Source organism: Mustela nigripes, chromosome 2 (assembly GCF_022355385.1).
Source record: "Mustela nigripes isolate SB6536 chromosome 2, MUSNIG.SB6536, whole genome shotgun sequence".
NCBI lineage: Eukaryota > Metazoa > Chordata > Mammalia > Carnivora > Mustelidae > Mustela > Mustela nigripes.
In genome coordinates this window covers 11,338,286-11,359,722 of record NC_081558.1, presented here as the reverse complement: position 1 = coordinate 11,359,722, position 21,437 = coordinate 11,338,286, and the positions used below count along the sequence as shown (strand labels likewise).

The 21,437-nt window shown below is 38.6% G+C and overlaps 1 protein-coding gene across 1 annotated transcript; it reads left to right on the top strand.

Moving 5' to 3' along the window:
* Nucleotides 1-17,217: 17,217 nt before the first annotated feature.
* LOC132010387 (olfactory receptor-like protein OLF4) lies at nt 17,218-18,186 on the top strand. The gene has a single exon (XM_059388260.1). The coding sequence runs from the start codon at nt 17,218-17,220 to the stop codon at nt 18,184-18,186; it is 969 nt and encodes a 322-aa protein (XP_059244243.1).
* Nucleotides 18,187-21,437: the final 3,251 nt, after the last annotated feature.

The window sequence follows — 21,437 nt, the reverse complement described above, 5'->3', positions numbered from 1 at the left end:
TTCTCCTCCAGGATTCTGAAGGATTCCTGTCTCATGTTGTGGTCTTTTATCCATTTTGAGTTTATCTTTGTGTATGGTGTAAGAGAATGGTCGAGTCGCCAAACTATGGAAAGAACCAAGATGCCCTTCAACGGATGAATGGATAAGGAAAATATGGTCCATATAAACTATGGAGTATTATGCCTCCATCAGAAAGGATGAATACCCAACTTTTGTAGCAACACAGACGGGACTCAAAGAGATTATGTTGAGTGAAATAAGTCAAACAGAGAGAGTCAATTATCATATGGTTTCACTTATTTGTGGAGCATAACAGATAGCATGGAAGACATGGGGAGTTAGAGAGAAGGGAGTTGGGGTAAATTGGAAGGGAAGGTGAATCATGAGAGACTATGGACCCTGAAAAACAATCTGAGGGGTTTGTAGTGGCAGGAGGTGGGAGGTTGGGGTACCAGGTGGTGGGTATTATAGAGGACACAGATTGCATGGAGCGCTGGGTGTGGTGAAAAAATAATGAATACTGTTAGGCTGAAAATAAATAAATATAAAAAAATCAAAACAGTGAAATTTTGAAAAAATCATGAAATTAAAAGAATATAGACATTTAGACACAGAGATTTAAAGAAGAATGGGAAAACTTAATTTTAGTAATGAATTATTATTATTATTATTTTAATTAATTTATTTTTTATAAACATATATTTTTATCCCCAGGGGTACAGGTCTGTGAATCACCAGGTTTACACACTTCACAGCACTATTTTTTTAAATTTTAAGCTACAAAGGGCTCAAAGTCAGAATCTATATTTAAAAAAATACAGAATTTATATTTAAATCTAAAGTCAAGGTGAACCTGGCTGGCTCAGTCAGTGGAGAAAGCAACTCCTTTTTTGTTTTGTTTTGTTTTATGATGTTATTTTTAAGTAATCTCTGATTCCAACGGGGGCTTAAACCCACAATCCTGATGTTAAGAGTCATGCATTCCCCCAACAGTCGAGCCAGCCAGCAGTCTGAGCATGCAACTCTTGATATCAGGGTCATGAGTTTAAGCCACACATTGATTGTAGAGATTTATTAATAAATAAATAAATAAATATTTCTTCCTGTTTCAGTCTTGGTAGTCCATAAGTTTCTAGAAAGGCATCCATTCCATGCAGGTTGCTTGACTTGTTGGCATATAATTGCTGGTAATAATTTCTAATACTTTTTTCTATTTCCTTGGTGGTAGTCATGATCTATCCCCTTTCATTAATGACTTTATTAATTTGGGTCCTTTTTCTTTTCTTCTGGATAAGTATGGCCAGAGGTTTAGTGATCTTATTAATTCTTTCAAAGAACAAGCTTCTAGTTTCATTGATGTGTTCTACTGCTTTTCTGGGTTCTATTTCATTGATTTCCACTCTAATCTTTATTATTTCTCTTCTCCTGCTTGGTTTTATTTGCTCTTCTTTCTCCAGCTCCTTTAGGTATAAGTTTAGCTTATGCATCTTGGATTATTCTACTTTTTTGAAAGAGGCTTGGATGGCTCTGTATTCTGCCTGTCCCCCAGGACCATGTTTGCAGTAGCCCATAGGTTTTAGACTGATGCGTTTTCATTCTAATTAGTTGCCATGAATTGATTAAGTTCTTTAATTTCCTGTTTGACCCAATCCTTCTTTAGCAGGATCATCTTTAACTTCCAAGTATTTGAATTCCTTCCATTTTTTTCTTGTGTTTGAGTTCCAGTTTCAAAGCTTGTGGTCTGATAACATGGAGGGAACAATCTCAGTTTTGTTTTATGGAGTTGATACCTGATTTGTGACCCAGTATGTGGTATCTTCTAGAGAAAGTACTGTGTGCATTAGAGAAGAATGAGTATTTTATTGTTTTAAGGTGGAATGTTCTGTATATATCTATGAAGTCCATCTAGTCCAGTGAGTCATTGGAATTGTGTCACTGACACAATTTTGGTGTCAATGGTACCAGTTGTGTCATTGAAAGCTCTTGTTTCTTTATTGATATTTTCCTTACGAAAGATGAATCTGCTTATCATGATCTGTCCATTGCTGAGAGTGGATTGTTAAGGTTTTCTACTATTATTATCCATATGAGTCTTGATTTTGAATAATAGCTGGCATATGTAGTTGGCTGCTCCCATGTTGGAGGCAGAGATATTTACAACTGTTAGATTGTCTTGTTGTATAGACCCTTTACATAGGATACAATGTCTCTCTACATCTCTTACTACAGTTTTGGTTTAAAATCTAATTTGTCTGATATAAGAATTACTACCCCATGCTTTCTTTTGAGGTCAGTTGCCATGACATTGTCTCCATCCCCTCACTTTCAATCTGGAGATGTTTTAGGTTCAAAATGAGTCTCTTGTAGATAGCATATGGATGGGTCCTGTCTTTGTATCCAATCTGAAACTCTTTGCCATTTCAAGGGAGCAGTTAGGCTATTCATGTTGAGAGTGATGATTGAAAGATATGCATTTAGCGCATTAAATATTGCCTGTAAAGTCCCTATCTCTATAGATTGTCTCTGTAAATTTCTGGTCTATATTATTTTGGGGTCGTTTTTCTTTTATGGAATCTCCTTAATATTTCTTTCATGAATGGCTTCATGGTCACATATTTCTTCAGTTTCTGCCTGTCCTGGAAGCTCTTTTTCTTTCATACATTCTGAGTGACAGCCTTGCTGGATAAAGCATTCTTGGCTGCATGTTCTTCTCATTTAGTACCCTGAATATGTCTTGCCAGCATCTTCTGGCTTGCCAGAACTCTGCGGACAGGTCTGATGTTATTCTGATGTGCCTCCCTTCATACATAAGAAAGCTCTTGCTCCTGGGTGTTCTCAGGATTGTTTCCTTGGCTTTCTGAATAGCAAGATTTAGTATTATATGCTGGGTATTGGTCCCTATTGGAAGGGGTTATCTCTGCCTTTTGGACATATAGAGAAGAAGGAAACTCAGCCATTCTTATATGTCATACACAAAGATAAAAATGGATGAAAGATCTCAATATTAACCAGGAATCTATCAGAATCCTAGAAGAGAACATAGGTTCTAACCTATTCTGAATTGGCTATAGCAAACTCTTTCAAGACATGTATCCAAAGACAAGGGAAGCAAAAGCAAAAATGAACTTTGGGGACTTTGTTATAATAAAAATCTTCTTCATGGCAAAGGAAACAGTCTACAAAACTAAGAGGCAAACCATGGAATGGAAAAAGATATTTGGGATATCTTCGGGAAGACAAAGCTATCCAGGATCTATAAAGAAGATCTCACACTCAGCACTAAAAACAAAAACAAAAACAAAAACACCAAAAAATCAAACAATCCAGTCAAAAAATGATACGCTCTAGTTCCATCCATGTATCATGCTTAGCGAAATAAGTCAAGCAGAGAAAGACAACTATCATATGATCTCCCTGATATGAGGAAGTGGTGATGCAACATGGAGGCTTAAGTGGGTAGAAGAATAAATGAAACAAGATGGGATTGGGAGGGAGACAAACCATAAGTGACTCTTAATCTCACAAAACAAACTGAGGGTTGCCGGGGGGAGGGGGTTTGGGAGAAGGGGGTGGGATTATGGACATTGGGGAGGGTATGTGATTTGGTGAGTGCTGTGAAGTGTGTAAACCTGGTGATTCACAGACCTGTACCCCTGGGGATAAAAATATATGTTTATAAAAATAAAAAATTTAAAAAAAAATGAACAGAAGACATGTACAGACACTTCTCCAAAGGGGACATACCAATAACTAAAAGACATATGAAAAAACTTCCAACATGGCTATCCACCAGGGAAATACAAAACAAAACCACCATGCAAGACCACCAGTTAGAATGACAAAAATTAACAAAAGAGGGACCAATTCATGTTGGCAGGGATTTGGAGAAAAGGGAACCCTCTTACTCTGTTGGTGGGAATGCAAGCTGGTACAGCTACTCTGGAAAACAGTACAGAAGTTCCTCAAGATGTTAAAAATAAAGCTACCCTACAACCCAGCAATTGCACTACCAGGTATTTAACCCAAAGATATAGATGTAATGAAAATAAGGGACGCATGCACCCCAATGCTCATAGCAGCTATATCCACAAGAAACAAGCTGTGGAAGGAGTCCAGATGCCCTTCAACAGATGAATGGATAAAGAAAATGTGTACATATGTACAATAGAATATTCCCACCCACCAGAAAGGATGAATACCTACCACTTGTGTCGACATGGATGAAACTAGAGGGTATTATGCTAAGTGAAGTAATTCAAACAGAGAAAGACAATTATTGTATGGTTTCACTCATAGGTGGAACATAAGGAATATCATGGAGGACCATAAGGGAAGGTAGGGAAAACTGAAGGGGGAGAAATCAGAGAGGGACATGAACCATGAGAGACTATGGACTCCAAGAAATAAACTGAGGGCTTCAGATGGGACTGAGGTTGGGGGACTGGGTAGCTAGGTGATGGGTATTAAGGAGGGCATGTGTTGCAATGAGCACTGGTTGTTATAAGCAACTAATAAATTGTTGAACACTACATCAAAAACCAATCATGTACTATACAGTGGCTAACTGAACATAAAAATACAAACCATGAGAGACTATCGACTCTGAGAAACAAACTGAGGGTTTTGGAGAGGAGTGGGGTAGGGGGTTGGATGAGCCTGGTAATGGGTATTATGGAGGACACGTACTGCATGGAGCACTGAGTGTGGTACATAAACAATGAATTTTGGAACACTGAAAAAAAATAAAATTCAAAAAATATAAATAAACTAACTAATTAATTAATTAGCAAGCTTCTGTTGAGTTGATCTGTTCTACTGGGTTTTTGTTGTTGTTGTTCCTATGTCATTGATTTCTGCTCTAATCTTTATTATTTCTGTTCTTCTGCTGGACTTAGACTTTCTTCCCTATTCTTTTTCCAGTTCTTCTAGGTCTAAGTTTAGATTGTGTCATTAATTGGAAGAACAAATAGCGTTAAAAAGTCTATGCTGTTCATGTCTCCTGTCCATTTTTTTAAAAGATTTTATTTATTTATTTGATAGAGAGAGATCACAAGCAGGCAGAGAGGCAGGCAGAGAGAGCGGAGGAAGCAGGCTCCCTGCTGAGCAGAGAGCCTGATGTGGGCCTTGATCTCAGGACCCTGAGATCATGACCTGAGCCGAAGGCAGCGGCTCAACCCACTGAGCCACCCAGGTGCCCCTCCTGTCCATTTTTTGATATGATTATTTAGTTTTTGGCTCTTGGCTTCTCCAACAAAGACATACAGATGGCTAGCAGATACATGAAAAAGTCCTCACCATAATTAGCCATCAGAGAAACTCAAATCAAAACCAAATTGAGATATCACCTGATACCAGTTAGAATGGCAGAGATTAACAAGTCAGGAAACAACAAATGTTGGAGAGGATGTGGAGAAAGGGGAACCCTCTTCCACTGTTGGTGGGAATGCAAGTTGGTGCAGCCACTTCGGAAAATAATGTGGAGATTCCTTAAGAAATTAAAAATAGAGCTACTCTATGACCAAGGAATTGCACTACTGGTTATTTACCCCAAGGATACAGATGTAGTGAACAGAAGGGCCATCTGTACCCCAATGTTTATAGCAGCAATGGCCACAATCACAAAACTGTGGAAAGAAACAAGATGCTATTCAACAGACGAATGGATAAAGAAGATGTGGTCCATATATGCAATGGAATATTATGCCTCCATCAGAAAGGATGAATACCCAACTTTTGTATCAACATAGATGGGACTGAAGATTATGCTAAGTGAAATAAGTCAAACAGAGCAAGTTAATTATCATATGGTTTTATTTAATGTGGAACATAAGGAATAACATGGAGGACATTAGGAGAAGGAAGGGAAAAGTGAAGTAGGGGCAATTGGAGGAGGAGATGAACCATGAGACACTGTGGAATCTGAGAAACAAACTGAGGGTTTTGTAGGGGAGGGGATGAGGGGTTGGGTGAGCCTGGAGGTGGGTATTAAGGAGGGCATTTATTACATAGAGCACTGGATCTTGTAGCATAATGAATCTTGGAACACTGCATCAAAAACTAATGATGTATTTTATGATGACTAACATAACACAATAAAAAAAGTATATGCTACGCATAGCAATCTACATATTCAATGAAATATTTAAGAAAGAAAGAAAGAAAGAACTCACATTTATATTTTAGAAATAGAGAATTCACTTTTTACATTCAATTTCAACAATGAAACAGAAGATCCAGATTGACTTTAATATTTTTATTACATATAATATTATATTTCAACAAACAATGCCCTAACCTAACAGAAGAGAAATTAATTGATTGAGAGACTAAAATTCACCTTCCCCAAAACAATTTTTTTCCTTAAGATTTTATCTATTTATTGGACAGAGAGAGAGGTCACAAGTAGGCAAAGAGGCAGGCAGAGAGAGTGTGTGAAGCATGCTTCCCACTGAGCAGAGAGCCCGATGCGGGGCTTGATCCCAGGACCCTGGGATCATGACCTGAGCTGAAGGCAGAGGCTTTAACCCACTTAGCCACCCAGGTGCCCCCAAAACAATTTTATTGGATAAATGTCTATGTTACATTCCTATCTGCTGTAACAAATCATCACAATAGAGGCTTCAAAGAAACAAATTTATGCTCTTACAGTCTTGGAGGTCAGAAGCCTGAGATAAGACTCTGGGCTAAAATCAACACGACTTCAGGGCCTGGTTCCTGAAAATGCTCTAGGAAAAGATTCTTTTTTTTCCTACTCCAGTTACTAGTGACAACAGGTGTTCTTTGGCTCATTGCACTTTCTCTATCTTCAAATGAATCAATGAGGCATCTTCACATCTCTCTCTGATCCAACTATTCTGCCTTCTTGTCCCACATTCAGAGGACAATGGTGATTATGGTAGTTCCACTTCCATAACCTTGGCCAATCTTAGTTTAAGTACAGCCTTATTTCATTTGTTACCTTAAACTCCCACTTACTAAACAAAAAAACATATTCAAAGTTTCCATTAATCAGAATGTGGACCAGTGAAAGAGGATCTTATTCTGCTACACCAAAATCTTTTCTAAAAGTATTTTATTTGGTTCCACTCAAGGGTCCATATATAAAAGAAATAATCACAGATTTTATCACAGTCCCTAACATGACTGGATACACTTTTTGTTCAAAATTCTATGCAAAAACATTTTTTTCCCGTGAAGAACCCCTACAACCATCTGTGTGCCTTCCACTATTATAGGACAACAGCTTTGCTTCTCAAAGAGTGGTCCACAGACCACGACCTGCAGCATCAACATCACTCAGGAGCTTGTTAGAAATGTTGAATTCCTGGGACCATCAGCACCCACTAAAGCAGAATCTGCATTTAAGTTAGAATCCTAGATTATTCCTATGCAATTTGAAGTTGGAAAAGTCCTGATCTCACATTCTCAATTTGACCTTTGAGGTAGTCTTATTTTTTCTCACATTCTCAATTTGACCTTTGAGGTAGTCTTATTTTTTGTGTTGGGAGCTGTCCTGTTCCTTGTAGGTGTTTACCAGCATCCCTTCAGACTTTGCTAGCAATGCCAGGGGAAAAGAACTACCTCTGGTTGGGACCACTGCAACAGAGTTTGAAACCTGGGAACATCCTGACAGAATTCAATCAACACTCATCCCTTTTTGCAATAAGTTTGAGATGAACACTAAATTTTTCAAACCCCATTTCTCCATAGGGAATGAAGTTCACACTAGTGCTTCCTCAAAGAATGGATTTGTATCAATATTAAATCAGACAATTCCTGTAAGGCAATAAACTCAGATTATGCATACAAAAAGATTTAAATATATCTTTTACAAGTGACAAATATTTTATACTGACATTTTAAGTTGTAGTTCTGAACTTAAGATAGAATTGTGAGATTATTGGCCAGGGTTTTACATTAAAGGAAAAAACTTTTCATCTTTGTTTAGAAAGGCAAAAGCAACATTCTAGAGATATCAGGGGGGATTGTGTCTCCACAACTCAGTGCTTTGAAGGGCACAGTGGACCTAGTCATGGTTGATTTCTCAGTTGAAAACAGGAGAAAAAATTCACCCAGGAGTGGGATGATGTGCTGGGAGTTTAGATCCCTGAAAGACAGAAGAAGATAAAGAAAAAGAGTAAGAAAAACTGACTTCACCTGGCTTATCAACTGGTTTCCTAGAAACAGAAATTCAACAGTAAAAATTTCATTTCTGTCCAGACTAGTGTCCCACAGGGAAATCATGTGCCTAAAGGTGGGAGGAACAAGAGGGAAATGTGCCTAATGAGCAGACCAAAGCAACTGTAAATACTTCCTCTGCTGCAGTCCCACAGCAGCCTCCTCAGCTGGACAAGACCTGGTGTTTTCTGGTGCAGTCCTAAGTCTGGATGGGGCACTGGAATCTGACTCATTCCTGCTCTCTTGTCTGGGGACAGAGCTTCATACTTCACCATCTACCAACCAGACAGGTATTTTGATTTCCATGTGAAGACCTTCCTCACAGATACTCCATCTAGGTGGGTTTTCCTGCCCAGTAGTGACTAAATTTAGTCTAAGAATGAAAGTCAACAACATTTAGCTGCGGTCATCTGAGGGCCAATCCGGCCTAACCCAGAGCTGAGAGTTTGCTGTGGCTGTCTGCTGGTTTGATTAAGAAAATTATTGGTTGATTCACTTATGTATTTATAATGCTAAAAATAGAAGTGAACATGAAACTCAGAAATGCAAGGTTCAACCTAAACAAGTAAATCATAATAAGGGAAATCCAATCATGTGGGGGATGGGAAGCATAAAAGTAGAACATGAAACCAAGTATCTTTGTATTTAACCTGAGTAGAAACTCAAGTGTTAGTTGTGGAGGGAAAGACAGTGAAATGAGGAGATGTGTTTTCATGTTCAAGATGGAACATACTAAACTACATTTCCATACTGAAGAGAAAATCCAGACGAAAGATTCTCCCTGGTTCATATATGCAAGAGCAGTACATGAAACATACATATCACAGTACCTCCTCTCTCTTGAGTGTTCAAATGAAATTTTTTACATGTATTATGTGAAAAAAGGTATGCTAATGAGCTTCCTTTACAATTACCTCATTACCTGTGAGCCTGAATATATCTTAACTTAGCTAGCCACACACTTCTCCATTGAAAATTGTGGGAGTCCTTGATGTTTACATAATGCAGTCAGAGTGTTTTTAATCCTGTTTTCATTGCATTCTTTTTAAAATTTTTTTTTAATTTTTAAAACTTCTTTTCAGTGTACCAGAATTCATTTTATTGCATTCTTTTAAGCAAAGTATTGCTATTAATATCACCAATTTAACTATTTTCCATTTCACTTTTTATGTGTGTGTAGATGTATTTGTGCAGAATGTGCGAGAGTGTATGAATTTAGTGTGGTAAAGTCTGTGAGTTACTCATCATATATTCCCTCCACTGATTTCTTTTTTTTTAAAATTTTTAAATTTATTATCAGTGTAACCGTATTTATTGTTTTTGCACCACACCCAGTGCTCCATGCAATCTGTGCACTCTCTAATACCCACCACCTGGTTTCCCCATCCTCCCACCCTCCACCCTTCAAAACCCTCAGATTGTTTTTCAGAGTCCATAGTCTCTCATGGTTCACCTCCCCTTCCAATTTCCCCCAACTCCCTTCTCCTCTCCATCTCCCTATGTCCTCTATGTTATTTGTTATGCTCCACAAATAAGTGAAACCATCTGATAATTGACTCTCTCTGCTTGACTTATTTCATTCAGCATAATCTCTTTCAGTCCCGTCCATGTTGCTACAAAAGTTGGGTATTCATCCTTTCTGATGGAGGCATAATACTCCATACTGTATATGGACCACATCTTCCTTATCCATTCGTCCATTGAAGGGCATCTTGGTTCTTTCCACAGTTTGGTGACCGTGGGCATGGCTGCTATAAACATTGGGGTACAGATGGCACTTCTTTTCACTCCATCTGTATCTTTGGGGTAAATACCCAGGAGTGCAATTGCAGGGTCATAGGGAAGCTCTATTTTTAATTTCTTGAGGAATCTCCACACTGTTTTCCCAAGTGGCTGTCCAAAGTCCCTGTCTTTCTTTCTTTAAAAAATATCCATTTCTTTAAAAATTATTCTATGCTATGGAAACATACACATTCACACTTTCAATTTCAATGTATGAAAAGACATCTAATATATTTTAAGTACTCTTAATGCTTTGGCACAATCTTTTTTTTTTTTTTTTCTAGCTCTTCTCCCCTGGCCTTCAGACTCAAGAGTATCTTATATAAAACCCTCTAGTCATCCAGTGTAGACCTGACTCATTATTTCAATGCCTGCATCACATTTCATGGTGTGACTGTGTTATTCTGAATATCTTTTTTATTTTTCTTCATTAAATTATTATTTAATGAGAAATATTATTGAATATATATGCCACAAAATACTTTTTTTTCTTTTTTTAAAAAATTTTTTATTTTTTATAAACATATATTTTTATCCCCAGGGGTACAGGTCTGTGAATCACCAGGTTTACACACTTCACAGCACTCACCAAAGAACATACCCTCCCCAATGTCCATAATCCCACCCTCTTCTCCCAAACACCCTCCCCCCAGCAACCCTCAGTTTGTTTTGTGAGATTAAGAGTCACTTATGGTTTGTCTCCCTCCCAATCCCATCTTGTTTCATTGATTCTTCTCCTACCCACTTAAGCCCCCATGTTGCATCACCACTTCCTCATATCAAAATACTTTTTAAATAGTTAAAATTATCTTTCTTAACCAAAGGTGATTTTGTGCACTGGGGGCATTGAGCAATATTGAAAGTCATTTTGGGCTGTCACATTGGGAAGGGGTGTTTGGTGGCCAGGGTCCCTCTAAACACCCTATAACACATAGGACTCAGCATACCACAGAAAAGCATCTAGCCCTGAATGTACATAGTGCAGAGACTGAGAAATCCTGAGTTAAATTATATCCATATTTTTTAAAAAGTAATATTACTCAGCCATCAGAAAGGGTGGATATCCAACTTTTGAATCAATGTTGTTGGAACTGGAAGAGATTATGCTAAGTGAAATAAGTCAAGTAGAGAAACCCAATTATATAATTTCCCTTATTTGTGAGACATAAGGAATAGCATGGAGGACTTTAGGAGAAGGAATGGAAAAAATGAAGGCGTGGGGGAATCAGAGGGAGAGAACAATGAGAGACTATGGACTCAGGAAACAAACTGAAGGTTTTAGAGGGGAGTGGGGTGGGGAAATGGGTTAGCCCAGTGATGGGTGTCAAGGAGGGCATGCATTGCATGGAGTACTTGGTTTTATACACAAACAATAAATCATGGAGCACTACATCAAAAACTAATGCTGTACTGTATGCTGACTAAAATAACTTAGTAAAAATAAAATAATAAAAAACTATATTGAGATATCACCTTACACCAGTTAGAATGGCCAAAATTAGCAAGACAGGAAACAACTTGTGTTGGTGGGGATGTGGAGAAAGGGAAGCCCTCTTACACTATTGGTGGGAATGCAAGTTGGTGCAGTCACTTTGGAAAACAGTGTGGAGATTCCTCCAGAAATTAAAAATAGAGCTATGACCCTGCAATTGCGCTCTTGGGTATTTACCCTAAAGATACAGATGAAGTGAAAAGAAGTGCCATCTGTACCCCAGTGTTTATAGCAGCAACAGTCACAGTCGCCAAAATGTGGAAAGAACCAAGATGCCCTTCAACGGACAAATGGATAATGAAGATGTGGTCCATATACACTACGGAGTATTAAGCGTCCATCAGAAAGGATGAATCCCCAACTTTTGTAGCAACATGGATGGGACTGGAAGAGATTATGCTGAGTGAAATAAGTCAAGCAGAGATATGCAATTATCATATGGTTTCACTTATTTGTGGAGCATAACAAATAGCATGGAGGACAAGGGGAGTTAGAGAGGTGAAGGGAGTTGGGGGAAATTGGAAGGGGAGGTGAACCATGAGAGACTATGGACTCTGAAAAACAATCTAAGGGGTTGGAAGTGGTGTGGTGTGGGAGGTTGGCGGAACCAGGTGTTGGTTATTATAGAGGGCATGGATTGCATGGATCACTGGGTGTGGTGCAAAAACAATGAATACTGTTATGCTGAAAATAAATAAATTAAAAAAATAATTAAAAAATGAGTTTTTAAAGTAATCTCTACACTCAGTATGGGGCTTAAACTTAGAACCTCAAGTTCAAGAGTCTCATGCTCTACTGAATGAGCCAGCCAGTCACCCCAAAGAATGTCTGTGTTTTAAATATTTCTAACTATCTTCAGAACTTTTCAAAGACATTGTAACACTTCACAATTGTGACAGCAAAGTTAGAGAATGCCCTTTTGGTACTTGATTAAAAATCCGTGCCCTCTATAATACCCACCACCTGGTACCCCAACCTCCCACACCCCCGCCACTTCAAACCCCTCAGATTGTTTTTCAGAGTCCATAGTCCCACATGATTCACCTCCCCTTCCAATTTCCCCCAAATCCCTTCTCCTCTCTAACTCCCCATGTCCTCCATGCTATTTGCTATGCTCCACAAATAAGTGAAACCACATGATAATTGACTCTCTCTGCTTGACTTATTTCACTCAGCATAATCTCTTCCAGTCCTGTCCATGTTGCTACAAATGCTGGGTATTCATCCTTTCTGATGGAGGCATAATACTCCATAGTGTATATGGACCACATCTTCCTTATCCATTTGTCCGTTGAAGGGCATCTTGGTTCTTTCCATAGTTTGGCGGCCATGACCATTGCTGCTATAAACATTGGGGTACAGATGGCCCTTCTTTTCACTCAATCTGTATCTTTGGGGTAAATACCCAGGAGTGCAATTGCAGGGTATTATAGACGTTACGGATTGCCTGGAGCACTGGGTGTGGTAAAAAAAATAATGAATATTGTTATGCTGAAAATAAATAAATTTAAAAAAATTAAAAAAAATAACCTTTTATCTTGGTCACATGCTGAAATTATAATATTTTGGGCATAGTGGGTTAAATAAAATATGCTGAAAATTAAAAAAAAAAATACCAACCCAACCAATGTGATAGCTCCTTGAGTGTTTTCTCAGGGTGATGAGTATGAGAGAGATTTCTGTAGATTTTTTAAACAAATACTGAACCCTAGTTAAGATTCATGTATTTGATCACCATGTTCATTTATCTATTATTACTATACATTCACATATGATGTGCCTATTTACAATTATCAGCATTTCAAGTAATTATTGTAAATCTGTTTCTCTATTGACTTCTAGTTAGATACTGTTGGCCATAAAATAGTTTTAAATGTTATTTAGTTAAATATACTATATTTTTACTTCTGAAATTTTTGCCTATATTATGGTTTGCCCACTTGTGGATTTCATTTCATTCTAGGTGTGTATCGAAAATGGAATGGTTATTCTTATATCAAGGGTTTACTCCTTCTGTTTTTGTAAGATGTGTGAGATGAGGAACCACTGAAATTCATTCCACAGAGAAAGCTGTTTGTGCCAACTTCCATTCAACAATCCAATCTTTTCCAATGAAATTCAAATGCAGCTCTGTCATATATTAAATGCCCATATATGAGGAGACTTAATTCCTGGTTCATTCAACATATACTAAAAGAGCATATGCTATGTTACAAAAATTTCTAAGAACTTATATGTAACACACATTTATTTCAATGTCATGGGGATTTTTAATATTCATCCATGCTGATTTTGTAGAATTACTGCTCCTGTAGAACCTGTTCCAGTTAGTTATCAAAGCTCTTTTCAACTGTTGAATACAGTTGTACGGAAACTTCTCTTGTTAACCTGGTTTTACCACCTCTGTCATTCTCTGGATTTCATAATGTCCCATTTTCTTCAATTTGTTTCTATATAAGTGTATATGCATACACACCCATAAAGAAAAACATGAACAACAAAGGTGATGTCCCTGCTCCTTTGGTTCTTACCTCGCAGTGCCAGACAAGAGCACAGTGAGATAAATCTGAGTCTGATTTAATGTCCTCAGATAAGTCACACAAAAAGTATTCAGAGTAGAGGATAGATTGCCTCCGGGTGTGTAGAATTTCACAGAGTCTTGCATGTTGGACAAGAACATAGACCCATTATGTTCATCAGACTTGCCAAGAAAGTGACTGTCTCCAAAAGCTAAGAATAACAAATAAAAACAAAAATATAACACAAAAAAGTGATAAAAGGTTCACCTCATCCTCTATGAAATCAAACAAAAAAACATGGGTCAAATAAATATGGAAAAGGCACAGGAAGAAAATTAAAAAGTCTTCTTCAGTCTTCTCTCTGGTAATAAAAATGCCCAAGTTTTGTGAAATGTTGGTTTATTTTTCTCTTTTCTCTCAATCTATAATGGAATTCACACTATAAAGATGGTACTACTTTGTGTTGTGAACAAATCTTATTTTGCTCTTATTATTTTTGATGATTAAAAATGGTATGTAAGAAAGACTGAATGCTGCTAGCACCAAGAAAGCTTTCCCTCCTTGTAGTCTTTCAGAAAAACTGAGCTTATTAGATAATTTTACTCTTTATGTATTTCTCATTTCTCCCTCACTCTGTCTGTTTCTCCCTATCTATTTATTGAACACAATTTTTTGCCACTGCTTTTAAAAAATGTTTATTTAAATTCAATTGAATTAACATAGGGTGCATTATTAGTTTCAGAGGTATAATTTAGTGATTCATCAGTTGCATATAATGCCCAGTATTCATTCCATCCAGTGCCCTCAATGACCATCACCCAATTATCCCGTCACCCCCTACCGACCTCCCTTCCAGCAACCATCAGTTTCTGTCCTATTATAAAGGCTCTTATGATTTCTCTCCATCTCTGTTTGTATCTTTTTAAAAAAATGTTTCCTTCCCTTACCCTATGTTTATTCATTTTGTTTCTTAAATTCCACTTATGAATGAAATCATATAGTATTTGTCTTTCTCTGACTTATTTTGTTTAGCATAATACATGCTACCTCCCTCCAGTTCTTTGCAAATGGTGAGATTCAATTCTTTAATGACCAAGTAATATTACATTTTGTATATATACTACATCTTTATCCACCCATCTGTGGATGGACCTTTGGGCTCTTTCCATATTTTGCCTATTGTGGACATGGCTGCTATAAACATTGAGACATATGTGCCCCTTTGTTTTATTTTTTGTTTGTTTTTTTTTGTTTGTTTGTTTTTTTAAAGATTTTATTTATTTATTTGACAGAGAGAAATTACAAGTACACTGAGAGGCAGGCAGAGAGAGAGAGAGAAGGAAGCAGGCTCCCTGCTGAGCAGAGAGCCCGACGCGGGACTCGATCCCAGGACCCTGAGATCATGACCTGAGCTGAAGGCAGTGGCTTAACCCACTGAGCCACCCAGGCGCCCCAGATGTGCCCCTTTGAATCACGATGTTTGTATCCATTGCAGAAATACCAAGCACTGCAATTGCCGAATCATATGTTGGCTCTATTTTTATTTTTTTCAGAATCCTCCATACTGTTTTCCAGAATGTCTGCACCAGTCTGCATTCCCACAGACAGTGTGAGGGGGTGCCTTTTTCTCTGCATCTGGGCTAACATCTGTTGTCTACCAAGTTGTTAATTTTAGCCTTTGTGAAGAGTGTGAGGTGGTATCTCACTGTGGTTTTAATTTGTATTTGCCTGATGATGAGTGATATAAATCATGTGTCTCTTAGCTGTTTACAGTTGTATCAAAAACCATAAGTTATCTAGGAAGAAACCTGACCAAAAAGGTAAAATGTCTGTGGTCTGAAAATTGTAGAATACTTGTGAAAGAAATTGAGGAAGGCACAAAGAATTGGAAGACATTCCATACTCATGGATTGAAAGAGCAAATATTATTAAAATGTCTATGATACCCAAAGCAATATACACTCTCAGCTTAATCCTTATCAAAATACCACCAGCATTTTTCACAGAGATGGAACAAATTATCTAAAATGTATATGGAATCAGAAAAGACTGTAAATATTGAGCACATTTTTTTGTTTCTTTGCACACAGGTCAGAAAATGGCCATTACAAAATGGAGCCCCAAGATGATTTATCCCAGAGAAGCTCTGAATAGGAATTTCTGGATACTATTTCTACACTCTTTGTGGGAAAGGTAATATGATGCATATGCATTCATACACTAAACACTGTGTTGGAGTGGGTGAGGAAAGGTAAGAAGGACTTAGAAGTAACACACACAAGGAGAACCTGGTGTGCTCTGTTGTATGTAAGTGACACCGTTTTTGTGTTTGTGCACATGCCTGTGGACATCTTGATGAGTGAGAGCAGTCCTCAGAGTAGGGTTGCACAGGCTCCTCTATTGCAAGATGCCAATTATAATACATAGGCCAAATTCAATAACAGAAGTTACTAAGGAGGGATGTTCAATGGATCGGAGGTTGATGCAACCAGATCATAAAAAGGAGGTACACAGTGTGGACAAGGAAGACCCTGAGTCTTGAATGTTAAGCAGGTATGAGACCACATGATTCTACAAAATCCACTGCCACCACCTCTTATCACTGTTGCCCATTCCCCTCAACACACAGGCTTCCTTTTGTGCCTTGATTTTCTGACAGAAGCACTTCCTTGGGGCCTTTGTACTAGCTCTTTCCTCTATCAGGAAGACCTCCTCTCTTCCACCCACTCTTCCATGAAGTCTCATTTCAAAGATCACCTTCTTAGCTAACCTTGACTGAACACCCAACATAACACCTGACACATTCTTTCCCTTAACCTGCTTTTGTTCTGTTCATATCATCTCTTCCCATATCATGATTACTTAATCTTTACATATGCATCTACCCTATCACCATCATTGAATTGTAGGGACTTTTGCTTTTCAACACCCACTACTTTATGACTAGAATTTCAAAAACATGGTCGACATAGTATGTATTTTTCAAATGCATGAAATATTTTCTTACTGAAACTGTAAAATATCCTTTTGTGGACCTTTTGGGGAAACATCTGATGTTTTGATGAAAATTACTAATCAGAGAGAACTAGGGATCCTCTTAAGGGGCCCAAATTCATTCACAAAATACTGTGATTACTTTCTTAACTGGAAAATATAAATTGTTGCATTTCCACAATGTGAGCAAGGACTATTTGTGTAAAAATTAATTCTGTTACTTCCCTCTGTGCTGGTAGTCACCTACAACACATGGACCCAGGAAACAACACAGGAATTTCAGAATTCCAGCTTCTGGGATTTTCAGAGAAACCAGAACTGCAGCCCCTCATATTTGGGCTTTTCCTTTCCATGTATCTGATCACTGTGTTTGGAAACCTGCTCATCATTCTGGCTGTCCACTCTGACTCCCACCTCCACACCCCCATGTACTTCTTCCTCACCAACCTATCCTTTGTAGACATCTGTTTCACCTCCACCACCATCCCCAAGATGCTGTGGAACATTCAGACTCAGAGCAAAGTCATAACCTACGCAGGCTGCATCACACAGATGTATTTTTTTATGCTGTTTACAGGATTAGACATGTTTCTCCTGACTGTGATGGCTTATGACCGCTTTGTGGCCATCTGTCACCCGCTGCACTACACAGTCATCATGAACCCCTGGCTTTGTGGACTGCTGGTTCTGGTATGTTGGATCCTGAGTGTCTTTCATTCTTTACTACACACTTCCATGGTGTTGCGGTTGTCCTTCTGCACAGAGGTGGAAATCCCCCACTTTTTCTGTGAACTCAACCAGATGATCCAACTTGCATGTTCTGACACCTTTCTCAATAATATGGTGATGTATTTTGCAGCCATATTGCTGGCTGCTGGTCCCTTCATTGGTATCCTTTACTCTTACTCTAAGATTGTTTCCTCCATATGTGGGATCTCATCAGCTCAGGGCAAGTATAAAGCATTTTCCACCTGTACATCTCACCTCTCAGTTGTCTCTTTATTTTATTGTACGAGCCTAGGAGTGTACCTTAGCTCTGCTGCTACCAAGAGCTCCCACTCAAATACAGTAGCCTCAGTTATGTACACAGTTGTTACGCCCATGCTGAACCCGTTCATCTACAGCCTGAGGAATAAAGACATAAAGGAGGCTCTGATGAGATTCTCTAGGATGACAACTCTAAAAGGGATAATTGTCCTGGCACTGAAGAAGTGCCCATGATTGCAGGGCCCAAAGCCTGATCCAAATGTTGAGATACATTGATCAGATTGTGGAAGTGGAACATGCCTCTTTCATTTTTTTTTCTTGTAATTTCTATTTTTTTAACCCCTTGTATAATTTACATAACTCCATTTATTAAACTTTGTGATAACTCTGATATCCAAGAGATTTTCCCTTGTCGTTATCCTGTTCTCACAATGTCATTCCAAATCTCAAATGTGAAATATTTGGACATTCTCACTTATTCAAAGGACTCCATGAATCTGTTAAGAATTATTTCTTCTTGGGCCACCTGGGTGTCTCAGTGGGTTAAAGTCTCTGCCTTCAGCTCAGGTTATAGTCCCAGGGTTCAGGGATTGAGCCCTGCATTGGACTCTCTGCTCAGTGGGGAGTCTACTCCCCGCCCCCCTGCCTGCCTCTCTGCCTACTTGTGATCTCTGTCAGGTAAATAAATACAATCTTTGAAAAAAAATTCTTCTCAAATAAAATACATCACAGTATGTATAGTTTCTTTAGTTCGACTGAATACTACCCTATGGAAAATCTACTCTTAGCCACCCCAGCTATTTATGTTAATTTATAACAGTGGAAAATCTAAGACTACTGTGCTTCCCTCTCATGAACATCATTCCTTTGTATATCATTATCTTTACTGTTCTGCCTGAGAATGGACACTTAGATGTACTGGTGGTTGTAGCTGTTCATGAAGATTTTTCTACACATTAGGATTCTGTTGTTACACAGCTTATGTTCTTCATGCCTACCATAGTCTCTAGCAAAAAAAAAAAAATAAATAATAATTAAAAAAATACATTCTCCAAGTGGAATATATACAGAAAGACAGATATGGATAAAATAGAATGATAATATATGGCCTTAGAATCAACCTTGGCTTTAAGTGTGATAAAGCAAAATATTAAAGCATACATTTGTTATAGGCACTTTATCTATTCATTGAATTATGAAATATCAGAATCCATTCATTAAGATGAAAAACTTGGTAGGGATGTTTGGGGCTTAATTAAATTATTTTCTGGATTCTGGTCCTTTCATTTCTCTAAATGAAGTATTTCCCACTATTCAAAATTTTGCCATCACCTCTAAAGTGTCAGTGAGTAAAGAGTATCATTATCATACATTACATATCATCCTCATAACCATAGGATGACTTACCAGCAAGCTTGGATTTCTGCCCATGATGTGACCCAGAGTCACAAATTTTGCACACAGACATGTCCTTCCAACTTTTCCATGTTACCTCAAAGGGGCCTCAGTGGAGTCATTTTTATTTATTTATTTATTTATTTATTTATTAAAGGGTTTTTTGTTGTTGTTGTTGTTTTTTATCTGAGAGAGAGAGAAAGAAAAAGAGAGAGATGGAACGCAAGCAGGGGTAGTGGTAGGCAGGGAGAGGGAGAAGCAGACTCCCTGATGAGTAGGGAGCCTGATGCAGGACTAGATGCATCCTGATCTCAGCCAAAGGCAGCCACTGAAGGTATTGAGCCACCCAGGCATCCTGGAGTTATTTTTATAATACATGAGATAAACTTGAAGAACAGAGTAATCATGAAAGCTAATTTCAAGTATCAGAAAAAATGCTTAGAATAAAATGAATCAGATCATTACAAATGCTATGTGTTCTGCCTGGTCTCATTATTATATCATTTAGCTATTGCTACATAGAAAGCACCCTAAAATAAAATGGCTTAGTATAGGGGTGCCTGCATAACTCAGTTGGTTAAGCACATTCTTTTGGCTCAGATCATGATCCAGGGGTCCTGGGATTGAGCTCCCTACTCAGCAGGGAGTCTTTTTCTCCCTCTACTTCTTTCACCACCACCTGCCACCATGCTCTCTCTTTAGGTTGTGTGTGCTCTCTCTCTCTCATGTAAATAAATGAGATTTAAAAAAAAGAAATGGCTAATATAACGTCTTTATTATCGAAGGGGCCTCTAGGGTAGGCAGTTCTGATCCGTGCAGGGTTTCTCATGAGTCTGAAGTCAGTTTTGACTCTCTACATTGTGTTTCTAAGGGTCATCCAGAGGCTTGTGGCTATATTGCTCTTCCATCTTGAACCAATTTATACCATTTTACTCCTTTCAAATATGTGGGTAATCTTCTAGATACAAAATAAATGAGTTTATGAAATGTGAATGGCCTTAATTTATTTCCACCATTTTAACATACAGATGTGAACCTTTGTTTTTCCACAGTTGGAAGAGACCTCTCCCACCTGGACAGGGGTGGCTCAGCTACCTGTGCTCCAGATCTGCCCTGAGTCATAAGCACTACTAGAATTTTTTAAATTCTCATTAATTTACTGGAGCATTATTACATGTGATAAACTGTACATATTTTAAGTATACAACTGTGGGAATTGAAAGGATCACTGAAAAATTATGGGTACATTCTGCATCATTCGATTTCCATAGATCTCAAGTAGGTGCACAGCAAGCTCTAACTACTTCATTATGCAATTGTTAGGGTGTAATCCCTCCACCTTCGCTTTCTTCTGAAGGCAATATTGAATCATAAGCATAACTTCAAGAGATGTTGTAAGGCAAGGAGAGACAAGATGGCAGGGAAGTCGGAGGAGGTGCTCTTTCAACCTGTACTCTAAAGTGAGCTGATTACCTTCCAAAGAACTCTGATCACCCATGAAATCAGCCTGAGATCAGAATTATACATGTCTGGATCTCTACAGGAACAGAAGACACCAGTGGGCAGGTAAAGCGGAGTGGGAAAGTCCGACTGATATCGGAAGATACACAAAAGGGGGAGGGAGCCCCAGAGGGGACCCATAGGAAAATAATATCCCAATACGGGAGTGCCCTGCATCTGGGGACCAGCATTAACTGGGAGTCTGGTAGAAGGCACTCAAAAAGAGCAAAGGATCATGGGGGAGGGAATTGAGGGAATCTGAGCATTAGGGACAGGGTCTTAAGTCCCCAGACCCAGGACAGCCACCCCTGGTGCAGAGCCAGAGAGAGTGCAGCAGAGAAGCCAGGTCTTGGTCTCTGAGCCACCAGCGTGCCTGAGAGCATGTGGGGTCTGGCTCCCTTGAGGGCCTGGGAGCCTCGCCAGCTGGCAGAAGCACAGCCTTTTTGCAGTACCCATGTGAATGCCGTGCTGTGCTATCAGAGTACAAGTCGCGCCCCGCACCCTCCCCTGAGAGAGGTGCGCACAGGCGCCAGCCCGGTTCTCTTGGACCCAGAAAGACCTGGCACTCCCAGCCCAGGAATAAGGGAAAA